Consider the following 21,129-nt stretch of genomic DNA (forward strand, 5'->3'; position numbering starts at 1 on the left):
TTCTGAACTGAGGAAACTCAAATAGCAGAGAAGCACCTAAGGAACTCTTCAACATCCTTAGTCATCAGGGAAATGCAAATGAAACAACCCTGAGATTCCACCTCACATCAGTAAGAATGACTAAGAGCAAAAACCCAGATAATAGCAGATGCTGGCAAGGATGTGGAGAAAGAGTAACACTCCTCCTTTGTTGGTGAGATTTCAACCTGGTACAACCACTCTAGAAATCAGTCTGGCAGTACCTCAGAAAATTGGACATAGTATTATCTGAAGACCCAGCTATTTAACTTCTAAGCATATACTCAAAATATTCTCCAACATGTAATAAGGCCGCATGTTCCACTTTGTTCATAACAGCCTTATTTACAATAGCCAGAAGCTGGAAATAACCTAGATGTCTTTTAACAGAGGAATGGATAGAGAAAATATGGTAGATTTACACAATGGACTACTAATCAGCTATTAAAAACAATGACTTCCTGGTTAATACTTGTTTAATTTCCATAGTTTCACATGTAGAAACTTTTGGCATGTCCAATCTCAGTAAAGAAAACCTCCAAATAAATGACTTATTTAAATAAAAATAAAATGTTTTTAAGTTGGAATTCTATGAAGTAAATTGGAATTTGCTGATAATACACAATAAACTAGCAATCAAAGAAGGAAATATTTGATGACTCAAGAATCCATGTTGCTAGGGTAAAGAGATGACTGTCAAATATGGAGAGATATTAGTAGTACTGTATTGCATAGGCAGAGGACCTGAGATCAGTTCCTAGGACCCTAAACAAGAAGTTTACAGCTACATGAAACTTCAGGTCCCATGGAAACAATTCACTCTTCTCACCTCTGAAGCTATTATAAACAGAAAAGTATACATACTACCACCACCACTACTGTTGCTACTACTAATATTAGTAACACTATGTTTTATTTTTAAAAGTCACCTTCACAATTCCACAATGGTATTTATTTTATGACCACATTCAGTTATTCACATATTGAACAACAGGAACATAAACATCAGTGTTCATATAATATTTAAATTTTTGAAAACTTATTCCCATGGGAACATCCCTGGAGGGAATCCAGCCATTTTCTCCTGGAATACTTTATCAAAGGCTTCAGCTTGGGCTACTGTGAAGTGATTCTTCCAGTCCCCAGTTGTGCCTGGAAAATGTGAATCAAATACAAAGGTGGATTAATAATGGTCTTAACACTACTCTAGCTCCTCTCATCATGTGCTCTTACCATCTGTTTGATAAAGAGCACACAGTTAATAGAACAATCTACAGTTTTCTGTAGAAACCTTCCACATTCCTGAAATCATATACACAGATTTCTCCCAGCCCAGAAATTATGTCCCACATTTTCCTCTCCCAAACTATATACCAGACAATCTAACAGGATCAACACTGGTTTGACCTTTTTATATATCCAGATTATTCCTGCTTCCCACCAAACCTGTTTCCATCACACTATTGAACTCAACAGTGTTTATCCTCTCAATGATCCAAACCGACTTCATAGTATTTACTTATAGAAGTTCTTCACAACGTGTAAACAACCTTTAAATAATATCTTAAAATAGTTTTTACTTTTGTGTATGTGGGTTAACATGAGTGCTACAGATACACACAGTAATGATCAGTAGTTCAGCTGTCTTGATTTTCCCACCAGATATACACAGCCACTTCCAGCTGAGAGCATCACCTCTGTTTGACTCAGCCATGGTGTTTTGTGATGGACGAAGGTCTGTATAATTTGAGCCCCTGTCCTTTATAGCACTGTCTTTTCTGACCATAAATAGGTTTTCACCACTTCATTCCAGGGGGTCTTCAGTTTAAGATTTAGAAATTGTCCAATTTCTCATTCTCTGTTGTGTCCTCCTTCAACTCAGATGGCAAATATCTTTTATATAATTACATCTTTCTCTTTGTCTTTTTATTAATAACACTGTAAATGTCTCTATCGTTCCTCCATTTGCAATCAACCAGCCCCCATTCTTGATTTATTTTCCAGCTGTGTCACTGTGATATGTTCCATTAACTTCTGCTTTGAATATACACACAGAACATGCATCATATATGTTTAAAAAGAAAGTGTTTTTAAAATTACTATGTGATTCCTTTTGCAAAGAGTGCCAGATATATTGGCCATACTAAGTGTGTGATTATTTTAATGAATCCATGAATACATGAGAAAGGTGTAAGCAGTGTACCTATTTTGGTGATGAGGAAAAATTAGTCTTTGAGATGTTACCAAGAATGATAATGATGAATGAAGATGAGAATGTGAATGCAAAATGATTGAAAATAGAAGTAATGCTTTTCTTTATTACATTACTGTCTTTCTGTATCATGACATAAATTAATTTTAATACTCTGTAGGCTGTATTGAAGAAAATGTAGCCAGTTCCATTATTTGTTTGTTTGTTTTTCTTTTTCTTTTTTATTATTGGATCCTTTAATTATCTATATTTCAGATGTTATCCCCTTCCCCAGTCCTTACCCCCAGAAACTCCTTAACCCATTGTCCCTCCTCCTATATCTCTGAGAGTATACCCCACCCCACCCACTCTCTCTCACCTCCCCTCCCTCGAATGTATCCTCACTGAGACATCCAGCCTTCAAGGGACCAAGGCCCTCCTCTCCCACTGATGCCTGACAAGTCATCTTCCTCTACAAATACAGCTGGAGACATGGGGCCCTCCATGTTTGTTCCCAGGGTAGCTGTTTAGACACACAGAGCTCTGGTTGGTTAATATTGTAGCTCTCCCCATGGGGCCACAAGCCCCTTCAACTCCTTCTGTCTTCTCTCTAACTTTTTCACTGTGAACCCTGTGGTCAGTTTGACGGTTAGCTGTCAGCATCGGCCTCTGTATATGTCAAGCTCTGGCAGTACCTCTCAGGAGACAGGTATATCAGGCTTTTGTCATCATGCACTTTTGGACATCCACAACAGTGCTTGGATATGGTGATTGCATCTGGGAGGGAATTCCAAGTGAGGCAGTCTCTGGATGGTCTCTACAACAGTTTCTGTCCCACATATTGTCTCATATTTGCTCCTGTGAATATTTTGTTACTCCTTCTAAGAATGAGTGAAGCACCCACACTTTGGTTTTTCTTTTTCTTGAGCTTCATGTGGTTTGTGAGTTCTGTCTTGGGTATTGTGTGATTTTGGGCTAATATCCACTTTTCAATAAGTGCATACCATGTGTGTTATTTTGTGACTCGGTTACCTCACTCAAGATGATATTTTCTTGTTCCATCAATTTGCCTAAAAATTTCATGAATTCATTGTTTTTAGTAGCTGGGCAATATTCCGTTGTGTAAATGTACCAAATTTTCTGTATCCATTCCTCTGTTGAAGGACATCTGTGTTCTTTCTAGCTTCTGGCTATTACAAATAAGGCTTCTATGAACACAGTGGAGCATTTGTCATTGTTATATTTTGGAGCACCTTTTGGGTATAAGCCCAGGAGTAGTATCGCTGAATAGACAGGTGATATTATGTCCAATTTTCTGAGGAACCTCTAGAATGATTTCCAGAGTGGTTGTCACACCTTACCATCCCACGAACAGTTGATGAGTCTTGCTGTTTCTCCACATCCTTGCCAGCTTCTTCTGTCATCTGAGTTTAATCTTAGCCATTCTGACTGGTGTGAAGTGGAATCTCAGGGTTGTTTTGATTTGCATTTTCCTGATGACTACAGATATTGAACATTTCTTTAGGTGCTTCATGGACATTTGATATTCCTGAGTTGAAAATTCTTAGTTGAGCTCTGTACTCCTTTTTTAATAGGGTTATTTTATTGTCTGGAGTTTAATTTCCTTGAGTTCTTTGTAAATTTTGAATATTAGGCCTCTAGCAGATGTAGGATTGATAAAAATCTTTTCTCAATCTGTGGTTGGTTCTTTTGTCCTATATATGGTGTACCTTGCCTTATAGAGGCTTTGCAATTTTATGAGGTCCCATTTGTCAATTCTTGATCTTAGAGTTTAAGCCATTGGTGTTTTGCTCAGGAACTTTTCCTGCCATGGGCCAGACCTGCCTTGAGGGGAACCTTCTTCTTCTTATCTGTTTTTCTTGAGGCAGCACAGGAGGAAGAATGTTGGTGGGTGTAAGCCTTGGTCTTAAGAGATTCCAGGTATTACTTTGGTCTTACAAGATATTTAGGGTTCCTATATAATGAAAGTTTACTTATCTTTTATTTATTTACTTTGGTACTGTAGCTGACCTCCCTTCTGTGATCCTCTGAGGCCAGAAACTGTAGTTTCTTGCATTTATCACCTCATCCCAAAACAGCAAAGGATTAAGTAAATAGCCTTTGTACTGTCTCAGCAGGAACTTCTGGGCTCTAACTTATGCCTGCTAGTCTGAGGTAGTAGGAAGAAATAACACTTAGAGAGGTTATTATAGAGTATATTATTAAGTGTAAAAGTTTCCTATAAAAGCTATCTAAGGGCAAAAGTGGAAAGGTCCTAGGTGGGGAAAAAGAAAAGATTCTAGTAAGGGAAAAGTTCTAAGGGAAAAAATTCTAGGCAGGGGAAAAGGAAAGAAAGGACGGATGACTCTCTCTCTTTTTCTTCAGTACTTATACATCTTTCAGAATACATGATCACATATTTCGAAGTTCATCACAAATTCACACCAAAAATCAAACCATAAATTTAAATAGAAGTTTACAACAGAGAATGTTTACATGCATATTCATTAGGAGTAATTATCTGGCTTACTTGTCTTACTCCACAGGTTCACTGAAAGTTTCAAACTATAATTAAGAAATTAGTGAAATTTAGTATAGATAAGCACAGTCAATATTTCATCTTCTGTCCTAGCACCTATAATAAATCATTAGTTCCCTTTTAGTGACATTTGGTTAATTGTTTTACAACCTCTTGGAATGTGCTCTTAGTATGAGAAAGTCTGGATACTCTGTAAGAGCAATTTACTGGTGACATTTGGGAGACTGGTAGGGTTCTCATTGCAGTTTTAACTATCAGAAAGGGACCTAATAGCACTACCACTATAAAAGAGCCTAATATTCATTGATATAACTTTAGGAACTCTTATATGATCATCATTAAGACTTAAGATGTCATCTATTTGTCTATATAGCATTACCACAAGAGAGTACATCTTTGTGGATCTGCATAGATCTGCTCCAAAGGGGAGTAACTATTGCGTAGTGATTGTTACATATGTTTAATAATAATAGGAGAAGCATATCAATAGCAAGAATCTTTGCTAAAATAAGTCTCTTACAGCCTTGGGGAATAAGGTCTCACTTGTCACAGATTATATAATAATCCAAGGCAAGCCATGTCAGGATGATCATCTGCTAATTATTAGCTTGTCCCATTATGGCTTCTGACATTTTCCCCTGTGCCCATGTGTTTGAGGCTCTTCCCCACTTTCTCTTCTATTAGTTTCAGTGTGTCCAGTTTCATATGGAGGTCCTTGATCCACTTTGACTTGAGTTTTGTACAAGGAGACAACAATGGATCCATTTGCATTTTCATACATGCTGATCTCCAGTTCAACCAGCATCACCTGTTGAAAGTACTGTCTTTTGTCCATTGTATGGTTATAGTTCCTTTGTCAGAGATCAAGTGACTATAGGTACCTGGGTTTGTTTCTGGGTCTTGTTTTCTATTCCATTGATCTTCGTGTCTGTTTCTGTACCAATACCATGCAGGTTGGTTTTGTTTGTTTGATTGTTTGTTTTTATCACTATTGCTCTGTAGTAGAGCCTGAGGTCAGGGATGGTGATTCCACCAGATGTTCTTTTATTGTTGAGAATTGTTTTCACCCTCCTGGGTTTTTTTTTTATTCTTCTTTGTTATTCCAAATGAATTTGAGATTTGCTCTTTCTATCTCTGTGAAGAATTCAGTGGGAATTTTGATAGGGATTGCATTAAATCTGTAAATTGCTCTTGACAAGATGGCCATTTTGTTGTTTTTACTATATTAATCCTTCCAATCAAAGAGCATGGGAGATCTTTCCATCTTCTGATATCTTCTTCAATTTCTTTCTTCAGCGACTTGAAGTTCTTGTCCTACATATCTGTGGCTTGCTTGGTTAGATTCACATGAGCTATATTATTGTGAAGGGTGTCGTTTCCCTAATTTCTTTCTCAGCTTGCTTATCCTTTAAGAGGAGGAAAGCTACTGATTTGTTTGAGTTAATTTTATATCCAGGCACTTTGCTGAAGTTATCAGGGTTAGGAATTCTCTGGTAGAAATTTGGGGGTCACTGAAATATACTATCATATCATTGTAAATAGTGATACTTTTTATTCTTCCTTTCTAATTTTTATCTCTTTGATCTCCTTTTGTTGGATAATTGCTCTGTCTAGGACTTCAAATGCTACATTGAATAGGTAGAGGGATAGTGAGCAGCCTTGTCTAGACCCTGAGTTTAGTGGAATTGCTTCAAGTTTCTCTCCATTTAGTTTGATGTTGGCTACTGATTTTCTGTATATTGCTTTTGCTATTTTAAAGTATTCAACCTTGGATTCCTGTTCTTTCCAAGCCTTTTACTCTGAAGGGGTGTTGAACTTTGTCAAATGCTTTCTCAGCATGTAGTGAGATAATCATCTGTTTTCTTTTCATTGAGTTTGTTTATATAGTGGATTACATTGATGAATTTCCATATGTTTAACCATCCATGCATTCCTGGGGTAAAGCTTACTTGATCATTGTGGATTACTGTTTTGAAGTGTTCTTGGATTCTGTTTGTGAGAATATTATTGAGTATTTTTGCATTGATATTAATAAGGGAGATTGGTTTGAAGTTCTCTTTCATTGTTGGGTCTTTGTGTGAATTATGTATGAGCAAGATTGTGCCTTCATATAATGAATTGGGTAGTATTCCTTCTGTTTCTATTTTGTGGAATAATTTATAGAGAACTGGTATTAGGTCTTCTTATAAGGTCTGACAGAATTCTGCACTAAAACAATTGGGTCATGGGCTTTTTTAGGTGGGTTAAACATTTGAAACTCTTTAGCAGCGACTTAACATTACCCATATTATGGGGATTCCTTGTAATTGTCAATCACAAGAGCCTGTGGAATGGGTCCATGTATCTTTAAAATAGTATCTTCATAAAATAAAAAAGTGGGCGATATACCCATATACACCACAAATTTACTTTAATCTTATTCTGTTTAGGATTAATTTTTAACTTTTTTAAAAATTTGGAAGCCAAGGAAAATTGTGTTGAGTGTCTATTGGTCTCTACAAATAGGCAGACTTATGCATGGGTGAAAGAGAAGGATCCACTTACTGGCTTAAGGCATAGTCCTTATCAGCTACTAAGTATGGAGAAGAGGGTATGTTTGTGTTTTTTCTGCAGGATGCTGAAGGAGCATGGTAGCTGCCAGAGTGATGCGTGAGACAAGCAAATGCCAGGACAAAGAATGATGCTGACCTGTGAGATTGCTGAGTTCTCTGACAATGGTTACTGTGAAGCTGTATTGAACAAAAGTTCCTGACCCACCATTGCTTACTTATACCCCTGATGGAAAAAGCTGCCCTGCCTCAAGTTTTTAGATCTTCTGGAAGAGAGAATCAATAAAAGAAGTCATAATGACTCTAGTATTTTTCTTAAATGTGGCCAGTTATTCAAACTAAATCATGTACTGGTCTAGAAATCAATCCAGTATTGAAATAACGGTCCTTATTTGGAAGTCTGGTTCTGGACATTTTCAGAGACATATATGGAAATTAGCTGCAGTTCTCTCTGATGTTATGTTAGCAAGAGATAAAGTTGGCACTGGATCTGGATTTCAAAAAGGTGTTAGCACATGTGTTAAGGCTTTTTTAATTGTCAAGTTAAAAATACTTTTGTTTTTTCTACAGTATGTAATGTATGTTGCATTGATTGTACACCTTCTAACTGTGTTTGTGATTTGAAATCTGGCATGTCAGTTATGGAGGTCTATCATCCAGATTTTGTCTTAGTGCCCTGAGTATCACAGAACCTTGTTATTCTAAAGATAGCTTGCAAGTATTGCAAGAAATGAGTCGGGCTTTAAGCAGAAGCATGAGGGTAGTGGGCTTGATTATTGCTGGTATAACAGCTTTAATTACATTAATTGCTAGTACCACTGCTTCTGCAATTGCTGTGACAAAAGAAATTAAGACACTTACTTTTGTTAATCATTTGGCAAAAAATGTTACTAATGAGTTGAATGTACCAGTGGATTTAGATAGGCATTTAGGAGAACAGTTTGATGCTTTTATCCTATTTAAATTACTGGAAGGAAGTTCAGAATTTAAGGATAAGGAACCGTCTTGAGTGTCATGCCAAATACCATTGGATTCATGCTAGTTCTAAAATTTACAGTGGTAGTCATTAAAATTAGGAATAAATTTAATGATACGGGCAGTGTATTTGGCATAGTTCTAACACCTCTCTGGATGTTTTAATGATCCATAGGGAGCTTATAAATTTCAAGAATGCTGCTCTGCTGAGTGTTAATATGGTAGATAGTACAGATAAAATTATCCATGGCCTGAGGTCAATATTTCTGTTTTAGTCAAGCTTCAAGAATGGCGTATATAGCTTGATCATGCTAACCCTTTTTGTCCTGGGAATAGTTTTATTCCTTGCCAATTGTGTTAAAGCTTTTCCTCAACAACATCAACACGTTGGCAACCAAGTACATGACCTGAAACTGAAAATTTACCCCCAGATAGAGTTATCAAATTAACAGGCTTTCAAGCCAAGGATTGGGAAGTTTCTGCCAAGAGCCTTACCAACCTAAGACAGAAGTGCATTTCTTTTGGTAATGCATATTCCATGATGGGTAAGAAAGGTATTCTTGTCAGAACGACCTAAGACAGGGTCAGTCTTGTTAATGAAATAAAAAGGGGGAGAGGCAGAAAGCCTTTGGGGCTGCTTGGCAGTAATCTGACATGGGCCAAGTACAAGGAAATGGGCTCTTTGGCAGGAATATGACATTGGTCAAGGAGAAGGAAGGAGGCTTAAGGCAGAAATCTGACATTAGGCTAGAACAAAGAAGTAATTTCGGGTAGGGATCTAAGTCTTAGACTAGAACAAATAAGTTACTGCAGGCAGGAATTTAAATTTTAGATTAGAAAAGGGAAGTAGGCTTCAGGCATGAAAATGACCTTGGGCTAAGACAGTGAAGCAGGCTCTGTTAGTTTGGTCATCCTGATAATACCTTAGAAACAGTGATCATGGGAGTGTTCATGTAATTGGATTTAATGCCTTGCTTTCTCTTTGACTATTTGTGTTTGTATTTTGTTTATTCCTTAACTATTTGCATCTATTGTATTGTAATGTATTGTATTGCTAGACCCTCAACCTAGAACTGACCTTAATACATGCATATAATCAAAATCATATAAAAGCATAAAGGAGGAGGAAGGATGGGATAAGGGGTTCTAGTGTGGGGAAATTTGGAAAGGGGATAACATCTGTATTCTAAATAAATAAAATATCCAATTTTAAAAAGAAAATAAAAAGAATTCATAAAAATGTAATTTTTAAAATGAATTTCAATGTGTCATGGGTACCTATCAGTATCCATTGCTACTCTAATGTTCCTTATTTTCTTCATTAATAGAACATGTTTTCTTATTGTTTTGTACAGCATTCCGGGATCCTGATAAGCCGAATCAGATAGATGCTGGACTACAAGAACCTCTACAGATTTAATATGTCTTCCCAATGTAATAAATTAGTCTATCTGAGAAAACCACATGTTTGGAGGTATACACATTGTATTCTAAATCCACCTATTTCAAAGTCTTGTTCACCTTATAGATATAAATTTATTTTCAGTCTTTCTCTCTAAAAATCTCCCCAAACTCTTGTGTGTCAGCTGGCAGAATAACCTTAATGTGTGGTGGTTTAACTCTTGTTGAAAAATAACTCCTCGTCGGTCTGAAGGTCTCACATCAGGGTGTTTTCCTGACCTTGGAGTCTTTTCTTTTTCCTGAAGATGGCAGGCTTCTTCCTTTGTCCTTATGTCACCTTCCCTTTATGTGTCTGATTACCGTCTTCTGATAATACCAGTGAAATTGATTAATGGGCCAAGTACTGTGTCTAGTAAACATACACTGTGAAGTAATCAAGGCTGAGACTTTTGAGGTTTGTCAGAAGATATTTCCTACTCATGTCCTGATTGTGGTGTTGCCTTTATAAAATTCTTGTTAATGAAATTGTGGCTGATTGAGAGTGATCATCTCCCTACTATGCATTTACTTCAGTGTCTAAATATGGAATTACCGTGACTTCAATTGCATGTCAAATATTACTGCTTGGAGGTTAAAACTAGATTCATCTCACCTACTTGAATGATCGAGTCTTCCAGATAATGCTGACAAAGCAGGTCTCCAGAGACAATAAAAGATATTTTACTTGAGTCTTGAGAAGAAAAACATTTAGAGGATACAGGAAAATAGGTCTAGTTTATTCCTTCTGGCTAAGGCAATTCTACCACTTAGTATAGCTTTTTAACATTTTATAATTTAGGGAATTAGGTTATCCAATGATAAATATTGAAACTGGTTTTAGAATTAATCTTCGATTTGCTCATACTTTAAGAATTCAAAAATGGTACCAATCTGATATAGGAATTGAGAAAACAAAGGTTATCTTTATATACTTTTTTCTTTCAAAATTGTTTCCAGATGTATCCATTTCATCATTCCCTATAGTGAAGTAGTGATACAAGTGAGTAAGGAAGTTGGTGTCCCCCACCAATGACCTGGTTTCCAGAGGTACGTGGCTTGCTAGCTATGTGCCATACTAGTATAAGAAAAATAATCCCCCAAAATAAAAGTTGTCTTCAAATGGAAAAAAAAGTTTACTACATAAAATCACTAGGATAATTAAATTACAAAAGACTTATTAAGTCTGATCAATATTTTCACATAACTATATGATAATTACTGTTCTTATGTATGTGTGTATGTATGTATGTATGTATGCATGTATGTATGTATGTATGCATGTATGAATGAATATATGTATACATGGATTCTTCCTATCAACTAACCTACATGACAAATAGTGTGTGTATTTGGAAGAGATTTAATCCAAGTATGTTTTCATCCTAGGAGAATCTTCCTGGAAAAGCAGAAACAATAATTATCCTCATGGAATTTTGTCTTAAATTCTATTTCATCTGCTCTGATGTGTCTCTGCTAAAGCATTAGCTTGTCAGTTTCCTTATCCCTTTGCTATTAGCAGAGCTTCTTCATTCCTTTAGGTACTTAATAACAGATTTTTTTTGTTTCTATACTGTTTTACCTCTGCCAAATTCTGATTCATTTTAGAAAATCTAAGAACACACCACAGACCTTCAGTTCTAGTGCAGAGAAAAATATCTCCACAGAGTCTGGGCTGCAGGAGTCTGAGGGCATATGGCAATAGCAGTCTATGCTTAAAGAGGACTTGATCTTTAGTGAATAGATACCAATTTTCTCATGGTGAGTGGTGACATATCATTATGCCTAAATCTGTTTCAAAATTTCCTGTTTTGAGGATACCTAGAGTATTGGGTTAAGTTCAATCTAGTAATTACTTTGACTTCATTTTACCTATGAAAACTCCTGATATCCTTATATTCTTAGTATCCAAATCTCACACAATGGAGAGGAGGACTAAAGGTAAAGGCTGAATCATTTAAATTATGGGTAAAGAAAATTATACCTACAACTGTTTACTTCTATCACTTAAACCAACGCTTTTAGTCATTGTTAAATATCTCATTCTTGACACCTTCCTTCTTCTACTCTGAGTTCTATCTCACCCATCATTACCTTATCAGGTCTGAGAAAGGCTCAAACTCTGATTCATGCTAGCAAAATCACTCCATAACTGCACAGCTATGAGATCACACACATAATCTGCTCCCGGCATAGAGAGGTGGCACAGAAATACAGAAGATTGAAATTCCCCTTCTAGGAGAGACAATTCTGAATGAAAAGAAAGATCATGGACCTAAAGTAATCTAAACATAGGTTGACAAATACCATCAGATTTTAACACTAGATAATTTTTGTAGTCCTTTTGGGGTTTACTTTTGGCCTTTTCTGGGGCAGCAATCTTGATCTGTTCAACATTTTTTCCAGATGCTAATGTGATTTCTGTGGTTAACATCTCAGATATACCTTTGGCCTACTCCATTACACTTTATATATATTGAAGTTGAGGATTTTGATACAGGGATCTTAACAATGCCTTTTAGAAACATGATCTTTTCCCCATTTTTGTTGAAGTTATTTGACATGACCATCTCCAATGCCAAGATTGTCTCCTAGAATAAATCAACTTCTCAGAGTGAAAAGTCCCACATCTTTTCCATAAACCATTACTTTGTAGTGTCCATGAGAAGCTATCAGTGATGAGCAGTGACTGCCAGTACATTCCAAATGATTACTTAGAGATTCATTGGTAAAACAAGCCCTTAACATGTTCTGATATGTTGTGAAGGTAGACAATTCCTTTACCTTTTCTCATGAGGTTCAAGCCATTAGGAAACCTATCTTTTTTGACGATACTAAAATTGGTCAAGTTGTTTTCTTTCATGACTTGGAAGGAGCTGTTCTTCAGGACTAGATCCAGCTCATCAGGCTCTAATTTTTTCCCTAGAAAGTCACAGATCTTTTTTATGGTTCCCTTTGTATCCTACACAAAGAAGAAACAAAAATGAGGGCAATAATCAGAGAGCTCTGAGAGAACAAATGCAAAAAAGGGATCTCTGGGAGTGGAGAGATGGCTGAGGGTAAGAGCACTGACTGCTCTTCCAGAAGTCCTGAGTTTAATTCCAAGCAACCACAAGGTAGCTCACAAACATTTGTAATATGATCTGATGCCCTCTTCTGGTGTGTCTGAAGACAGCAACAGTGTGCTCATATACATTAAATAAATAAGTCTTTGGAAAAAAAGAAGGGATCTGTGGATGGAGGATGAGAAAACGGATGTAAAGAAAGAGCAGATGAAAGAGCATGAATGGAGTTTAGTCAAGAAAAGGCAATGGAACAAAGGCAAGAAGGACTCACAGACAACATTTATATACTGAGAGGGCTTGCAATATGGCTGTTCTTTATTTCCTAAAAATCAGAGCCTGGGGCTTCTTTTTAGGTAGAAGAAAATACTAGAGATAGTGTCTTATAGAACCAAGGCTAAATTTAAACTTATTTTTTGGGGTTTGAGACCCCTCTTCCTAATTCTTTGTAGTGCCATGGTCACAGGTATGTGCCAACACAGTCACTAAGTATACTGATAGTTTTTTTCTTATGACCAAACAACCAGTGCTTTCAGGGTCTAAACTACAAGCCTGGGATAACATAGCGACTGACCCTTGGCTCCAGGTTATGTAGGATGGCTTTGTCAAGCAAAAGCAGGAGAGGAATTCCTGGCTTCCGTGATGGGTGGATTCCCCAGTGTGGGGGAATTCTAGGTCGGGAAGATGGGATTGAGTGGGTAGGTGGGATACATATAATAGAAGCAGGAATAGGGGGGTGTGGTAAGGGGTTTCTGGGTCAGGGGAGAAACAGGGAAAGGGCATAACATCTGAAATGTAAATAAAATAGTCAATGGGAAAAAATGACTGGGCCTCACTCTGGAGTTTTGGCTTGTGCAATGGATGTTGCTATGGAGATGAGTGTTGGGAGCCAACACCTAGCCGAAAGAGGCTATCATCTTTACAGCCATCTCGAGCCATATACCCTGACAAGAGACTTGTTTTCAACAGCCTGCAACAGCTGAGCACACTCTGATAGACATCTTGTTTTTCTTACATATCTTGTTTTGCTGTTTAGTGCCGCCAGCAGCTAGGTGCAGGTGGTCTCCACGCTGCTGGGCACACGTGGTCTCCTCACTCTAGCTAGGCGCACGTGATATCCATGCTGAAAGTCACATGATGTAGTGCCTTCAGCTGTGCTTGTCCACGAGGGCAAGGCACGTGGTAAAGGGTATAAATACCCAGGATTTCCTTTCAATAAATGAGACTTGGAGAGACTTGATCAGACTCCCTGTCTTGTCTCCATTCTTCCCGTCTCTGTCCCCACTCTCTCTCTTGCTAGGCCCTGACCTGCGGACCGATCAGCAGAGTGGGTGGTTACAAAGTGGACCCCCTGAACGTGAAGCAGCTTGGGCGGTTACAAAGTGGTGCCTCAAAGTTGAAGCTCCAGTAAGTGGGATACAGTGAAGGACACAGTGGGAATTGGAAGTGTGCATCCTCATTACTGTGCTGGAGATCCTGCTGACTGACCTGAACAGGTTGCTACAAAGTGGCGCTCAATGTGAGGCAGCAAGAACGAGAAACCCAGTGAGGGATGTTACCAGAAGGAGGGTCAACTGAAACTTCAGAAGTGAAACAGGGGTGATTGCGTCAGGAAACTGCTCTGTGGAGATCAGTAGGTCATAGTAATGATAATGGGTCAGGAAATAATTCAGCCTGAACTCAACTCTCTGGTTTTGTTTTGTTGTTTGCTGTTTATGTGTGTCAATTGTCTGCTTTTGTTTCGCTGTTTAAATGTTGTCTTTCATGTTCAAAAGAAAAAGAAAAGCATGGAATCCAAAATAGGACCAAAGGTTGAAGTAATCAATTTGTCAGAGCCAGATTATGCTGACCTAGAGGAAGAGGCAGCCAAGTATTATCACCCAGAATGGCCCTCTTCCCGAAGACCCCCTCCCTCTGCTCCTCCACCTCCAGATGCTCCTGCTATGGAGATGGTGGTTGTAGATCCCAGAAAGGAGTTACAGGACAAAATTTCTCTCCTTAAGCAGCAAATTTCTCTTCTTAAACAACAAATAGAGTTAGAGGAAGAGTATCAGGACTTAATTAATCAGCAACAAAAATTAAAGACAGGGAAGAGGTCTCAAGAGGACAAGAGAAATCCCCCAGGTCCTCGAGTTCCTCAACCCAGAGTCCAAAGGTAGCCCCTGTCCTCTGGTTTCAGTTCAGCCACAGATCAGCCAGAGGAGGGAGAGGCTGAGGTTGTCCCTGTATCAGAGACTAGAGATGCTCAAGGGGTTTCGTGGAGACATCACACAGGGTTTAATTTTCAAATTATTAAAGAATTAAAAAATTCAGTGGCACAATATGGTGCCACTGCTCCCTTTACTCTTGCAATTTTAGAATCTGTTGCAGAGGAGTGGCTGACTCCTGGTGATTGGAATACTCTAGTGAGAGCAGTTCTTAGTGGTGGTGACTATCTTATTTGGAAATCAGAGTATCATGAGAATTATAAAGAGACATCTAGGAGAATATTCAGGCAGGTAATGGTTGGTCCTTTGATGCCTTTGTAGGAGAAGGGCAATTTGTTTCTAGTGATAACCAGATGGAATATGACCCAGGCTTATTTGCTCAAATTCAAAATGCAGCCATGAAGGCTTGGCTCAAACTCCTGGTAAAGGGAGACCCTGGTGCATCTTTGACCTCAGTCAGACAAGGGCCTGATGAAAGATTTTCTGATTTTGTTCATTGATTAATGACAACAGCAGGGAGGATTTTTGGTAATGCAGAGGCAGGTGTAGATTATGCGAAACAACTTGCATATGAAAATGCCAATTGTACCTGCCAAGCGGCCATTAGACCCTATAGGAAAAAGACAGACCTTACTGGATATCTCAGACTCTGTTCTCACATAGGGCCCTCTTACCAACAGGGCTTAGTTATGGCAGCTGCCATACATGGACAATCAGTAAGAGATTTTTTGCCAAGCAGAGACAAAAAGGCCTGTTTTAAATGTGGCAAGCCTGGACACTTTGCAAAAGATTGCAAGGCAGAATATGAGTTAACCCAGAGACAGCCTAGAAAACATCCTGGCCTATGCCCATGTTGCAAACATGGAAGGCATTGGGCGAGTGAATGTAGGTCCAAGACAGATGCACAAGGAAACACCCTTTCCCATAATCAGAGAAATGGGAACAGGGGCCAGCCCCAGACCCCAAACCAATGCAAGCCAAAACAGGCTTATGGGGCAGTCAGTTTCATACCAGCAAACAACAACCCCTTTCAGAACTTAGTCGAGCAACACCAGGACGCGCAGGACTGGGCCTCAGTTCTGCCACCCACACAGTATTAACACCAGAAATGGGACCTGAGGCCCTACCCACTGGAGTGTTTGGACCACCCTATCCAAATGTGTTTGGCCTGATAGTGGGAAGAAGCAGTGCTACTATGCAGGGACTACAAATTTTTCCTGTAGTTATAGACAGTGATTGTCAAGGTGAGATTAAGGTAATGGCCAAGGCAATACAGAACATAGTCACCATTCCTACAGGAAGGAGAATAGCTCAACTATTTTTATTTCCATTGATCCCTACTAATCATAAATATAAGAGTCCTAAGAGAGAGGATCAAGGCTTTGGTTCCTCTGATGCATACTTTGGTTCCTCTGATTCTCAAACGGCAGATGCCACATGCTGGCTGCCAGAGAGACTGATTAAACAAATAGACAACAATAATCCAGGGAGGAGAAGTCCCCTTGGAAGCATATTTTTTCTTTGCAGGAAAAATGAAGATGCTTCACTGGAGTGGATCAACCAGTATACCTGACTTGGAAAATTCTCAGTGCAGAAGAAGACATCACCGCCCACACCTCCAAGGTGACTCTATTAGACTCTTGGTCCCCTGATTTATGATTTAGTGGGGTACATTGTTTAGACCCAAGAGAGAACCCATTACCACAGTTACTACAGTTGTTTTTTTTGGGTTTGAGATTGATTGGGGCAGGGACAGGGATTTCCTTACTTGTTTTGTTAAGATCAAAGCTATGATCAGTTCTGTACTTATCTAGATTTATTACAGGCTGGAAGTAGGGGACTCAAAAACCTCTGTCATCAAGACTGATGAGGATTAACCCCTAACTTACGTGCTAAGCCGGATAGTCAATGACGGGTAAGAGAACTCCTCAAGACCCTTGCCCCTAACTGGGAGGCCTCACCATCCTATGACAGGAGCTCAACCAATAGCTGTTGAGTATCCAGAGATGCTGCAAGGCACATGACATAGTGCCTTCAGCTGTGCTTGTCCACGAGGGCAAGGCATGTGGTAAAGGGTATAAATACCCAGGATTTCCTTTCAATAGATGAGACTTGGAGAAACTTGATCAGACTCCCTGTCTTGTCTCCATTGTTCCTGTCTCTGTCCCCACTCTCTCTCTTGCTAGGCCCTGACCTATGGACCAGAGCAGCAGAATGGGTGGTTACAGCAGAACATGAGGCAGCTCGGGTGGTTACAGACTAGTATACCTCAAGCTCATATATATCAGAGATTCATATATCTGGCTTTTTTTTTTTACCATTTGCTGGCATTGAAAGTATGTACAATAGTACATAACCTGCCCTGGGATGCTTAAAGTAACTTTTAGAAATGCTGCTAGACAATGATCAAGGAAAATGAAGGAATGTGCCCAAAGACCTCAAATAGATTATTGTTTATGCCAGATAATAAGGTTTGCTTAAGCTAACTGAAAACAATACAGTTTTACAAGAGTTTCACAATAATGTTCTCAATATTTATTACTTGAAGTACTTCTCAGAGACTTTGTTTTGAGTAAGCATCTCAGGTTACAGCTCAGATGGGCATCAAAATCACAACTTTTTTCTGTCTCAGATCTCTAATTGTTGCAAGAATATCTGTGTACTACAACAATTAGTTTAATCCTAGGAGAAAGTCATCACCAGGCAAAATCTTAGAACACCAAAATTTGTGATTTGAATAGTCCTCTCCCTGGACTCATGAGGTTTTTTTGGTTTAAAACATTTTTACATATTTATCACATTTCTACTTAATTTTTCATAGGAAAGTAAACAATTATGTCAATAACTGATAATAATGGGTAAAATTGTCAGAAAGATGCCTTATGGAAATCTGTACTAGTGTGCAGCAGACAGATAAGTAGCGATCCATCCTAGGGAAAATTGAATTTAATGAAGATTAAATAAAAGAGTCTACATATTGGAAAAATAGTGTGATTAAAGTTGTGTCTTTACATGTAAACTTTTGCTTCCTGAGAGATAACACTAAGGTCAAATCAATTTTGAATAATTTCATCTTTTTTGTTTTGTTTGGTAGTGCTTTAATTTTTAATTTTTTATTTTTTTAAACTTTTTTTGGTTTAATTTTTTATTAAAAACTACTTTTCTCCATCCCTTTAGGGAAGCTGGTAGGCTGACAACAGACCTTCACATTTCCCGTGCTTTTCCAGATCCTATGCCCAAGTTATCCTTAGCTCTGCAGCAGAAAACTTGTGGTAGCACTTCCCTTCTCTAGTAAGTACAAAGATCTTTCCCTTCTAATATTGCTCCCTCAACTCATTGCATTATCCCAGCCTCCATACAGATAGGCTATCTGCAGATTGATCTTCACTTTTCCTAGCATATCTCCAAATCCAATTACCCAGTCTCATTCTTATCTCTGCAAAGGAACTCCAAACTTTGGGAAGTGAATTGCTTTACCCCAGCCCCTGATTCCAGAATACACTCTTGAGGAAGCCAAAGCCTGTTATGACAAGGGAAGCAATTAGGTTACATTGTCAGACTTCATCTCTTTGTCCATTCTTCAAGTCTAATACCTGAGTCTCATCCCTACCTCTTTATCAAACCTTCTGCTGTGGCCTTTCCTCATTATATGTCCCCATTCCAAGGAGACTGACTTTGCAGATCCTGGTGAAACACCCTGTTTTCTTCCCTGTTGTGAAATCCCTCTATTGAGCCTAGCCCATCTCTATTCCTAAGTCTCTGGTCCCACAACCAATAAACACATCTTATCTGGTACCCTAATGTAGTTTCTACAGGCAACATAGAGCTACCTCATTCTCCTAATAAACAGAGTGAAACAAAAGCCAGGGTACAAAACTCCTACCCAATAAAGACAAGACCAGATTTCAACACCTAGAATTATTGTATTCCTAATCTAAGATGCCTAAATGCCAGTGTAAAAATAAAATCAATAACCACCAGGACAATATATCTATACTAGATCCCAGCACTCATAACACAGAACACCCTGGATATTTCACCATAGCTGAGGCACAAGGGAAAATCCTTAAATCAGCTTTTATGAATATAATAGTAGTTTTTTAAGAGGAAATGAATATATCTCTTAAAGCAATCTATGAAACCACAATGAAACAGTGGAAAGAAATGAATTAAACTGATTTCCAACTAGGTAGAAATAGAATCAATACCGAAAACCCAAATTAAGAAAATCTCAAAATGAAAATTTCAGGAACTCAAACAGGTAACTCAGAGGCATTCTTCACCAACAAGTAGTTAGATAGAATGGGAACTTTTTGTATTGAAGACACAGTAGAAGAAATAAATACATTAAAGAAAACATTACATATTTAAACCTCCTGGCACATTATATCCAGGAAATCTGGGTCACTATTTTGAAAACACCTGATGTATAAATAATAGGGATAGAAGTATAAAAGGAACCCACATGAAAGTCACAGAAAATATTTTCAACAAAATCATAAAAAGAAATACTAACCTAAAGAAAAAGATGCCTATCAAAGTTCGTGAAGAATACAGAACAACAAGTAGATTGGACCAGAAAAGGGAGTCCCCTGATCACATAGTCATCAAAACATTAAATGTACACAATAAATTATGAACGGATATGCAAGAGCTAGGATGCTGGAAACAAGTAGGAGAGGGGAAGGGACAGGGAGTTGGGGAAGGGAGTACAGGGAAATGCAGGTAAAATTAAGACATATTTGAAAGGTAGTATTGAACCCTAGTACTGTGGAAACTTCCTAAAATCTATGTGTATATGAAGGTGGTCAGAGTGAAATCACCAGATTATGGACATCTGTTGTCACAAAGATGGAAAGAATGAAAGAAAGAGAGAGAAAAGAAAGAAAGAAAGAAACAAAGAAACAAAGAGAAAGGAATAAATAAATAAATAAATAAATGAATAAATAAATAAATGCATAAATGAGTGAATGAATGAATGAAAAATTACAGTACTAGGATTGGGTTACATCATTGAGATTTTGGGTATATGGACTCCATGGGAATCACTCTCAATAAGCCCAGACTGTTGCAAAGACTATAAGTTGCTCTCCACAAACTGACAGCAAGACCTCATTGCAAAAAACACCTATAGAAATTACTGAATGTGACGATGTCAACCTAGTACCTATAAAGAACCTCTACCCTTACAACCTAGTTCTTTAAGACAGAAAGGCACTTTGTATGCTCCACAAAGAGAAATATAAAAACCAAGCTAGACACAAATTCTTCTACCTATACTGGTGTACTACTTGCGAGATAAGTTAGATCAGTGGTGTTTTTTAATTAATAAAAGATAACTTTTAAAGTGTCAGAACAAACATAAAAATCACAGTTCTCAATAACATTCCTCATTACTTGGATCTAGTTTTTCATTGTGTGGTGACTGTATGATTGATACTCACCTTTTTCATGTCTTCATAGTAGAGCACCAGGAAGTTGTCCCATTCTCTCATGGACAGCCAGCCACGGATGTGCTCAAACCATGATCCATATGGAACTGTATAAGGGAGAAGTAAAGTTTCAATTACGTATCCTTATTACAGGGTCTGCTTGACTTTCTTCACTTCTCTGAAGGCAGCAGGAAAAAGCTTCTCTGAGAAAAATTTAACTATTTATAGCATTAAACATGATGTTTGAGGCAAATACACAAATAAATAACTGATAAAATCAACTTCATTAACAAACTCATTACCACATAGACTTACCATGGAGGCCATGAGGGGGTATTCCACTGCCAAGTTGCAAGAACAGGAATATGTCCTGGGGGAATTGTTCACACAAATACAAGAATCTAGAGGTGATTCCTGTAAATACTTGCCTTCTGGTGAGGTATACTAGGAAGACAAAAAAATTTGATGACAGAGATGGGAGAATAGTATTTTATATGGTGTTGGAAAGAAAGATTCGCATCAATACAGCAAGCTATTGGCTGAAATCTAATGGAGATATGAATCAAGGCTTGATGGCATCATTAATAACCACATCAGCAAAGTAAGTGAGGGAAATAAGCCAACATTGTGTGTGTGTGTGTGTGTGTGTGTGTGTGTGTGTGTGTGTGTGTGAGAGAGAGAGAGAGAGAGAGAGAGAGAGAGAGAGAGAGAGAGAGAGA

General features: G+C 38.1%; 1 protein-coding gene across 2 annotated transcripts; it reads right to left on the reverse strand.

The window, feature by feature from the left end:
* Positions 1–914: 914 nt before the first annotated feature.
* Positions 915–21,081, reverse strand: LOC114632842 (bile salt sulfotransferase 2-like). 2 transcript variants are annotated; one of them, XM_028781432.1, is made up of 4 exons: positions 20,726–21,081; positions 20,423–20,517; positions 12,494–12,671; positions 915–1,170 (listed from the first exon to the last, which is right to left on the reverse strand). In XM_028781432.1, exons 2-4 carry the CDS (start codon positions 20,471–20,473, stop codon positions 1,058–1,060), a joined length of 342 nt encoding a protein of 113 aa, XP_028637265.1. In that variant the 5' UTR covers positions 20,474–20,517; positions 20,726–21,081; the 3' UTR covers positions 915–1,057. The 2 variants fall into 2 exon arrangements, 1 of the variants encoding a protein (XP_028637265.1); XR_003713139.1 differs by lacking the exon at positions 12,494–12,671 and having other exon boundaries at positions 1,060–1,170; positions 20,726–20,742.
* Positions 21,082–21,129: the final 48 nt, after the last annotated feature.

The sequence above is a fragment of the Grammomys surdaster genome, unplaced genomic scaffold (genome assembly GCF_004785775.1).
Source record: "Grammomys surdaster isolate TR1022 unplaced genomic scaffold, NIH_TR_1.0 436, whole genome shotgun sequence".
NCBI lineage: Eukaryota > Metazoa > Chordata > Mammalia > Rodentia > Muridae > Grammomys > Grammomys surdaster.

Excerpts from the sequence above, each read along its gene's own strand:
- LOC114632842 (XM_028781432.1), bottom strand. The coding sequence starts at position 20,473 with ATGAGAGAATGGGACAACTTCCTGGTGCTCTACTATGAAGACATGAAA. Across the intron at positions 12,672-20,422 it reads ACTATGAAGACATGAAAAAG|GATACAAAGGGAACCATAAA; the intron begins GTGAGTATCAAT and ends TTCTTTGTGTAG. Across the intron at positions 1,171-12,493 it reads CTTGAACCTCATGAGAAAAG|GCACAACTGGGGACTGGAAG; the intron begins GTAAAGGAATTG and ends CACATTTTCCAG.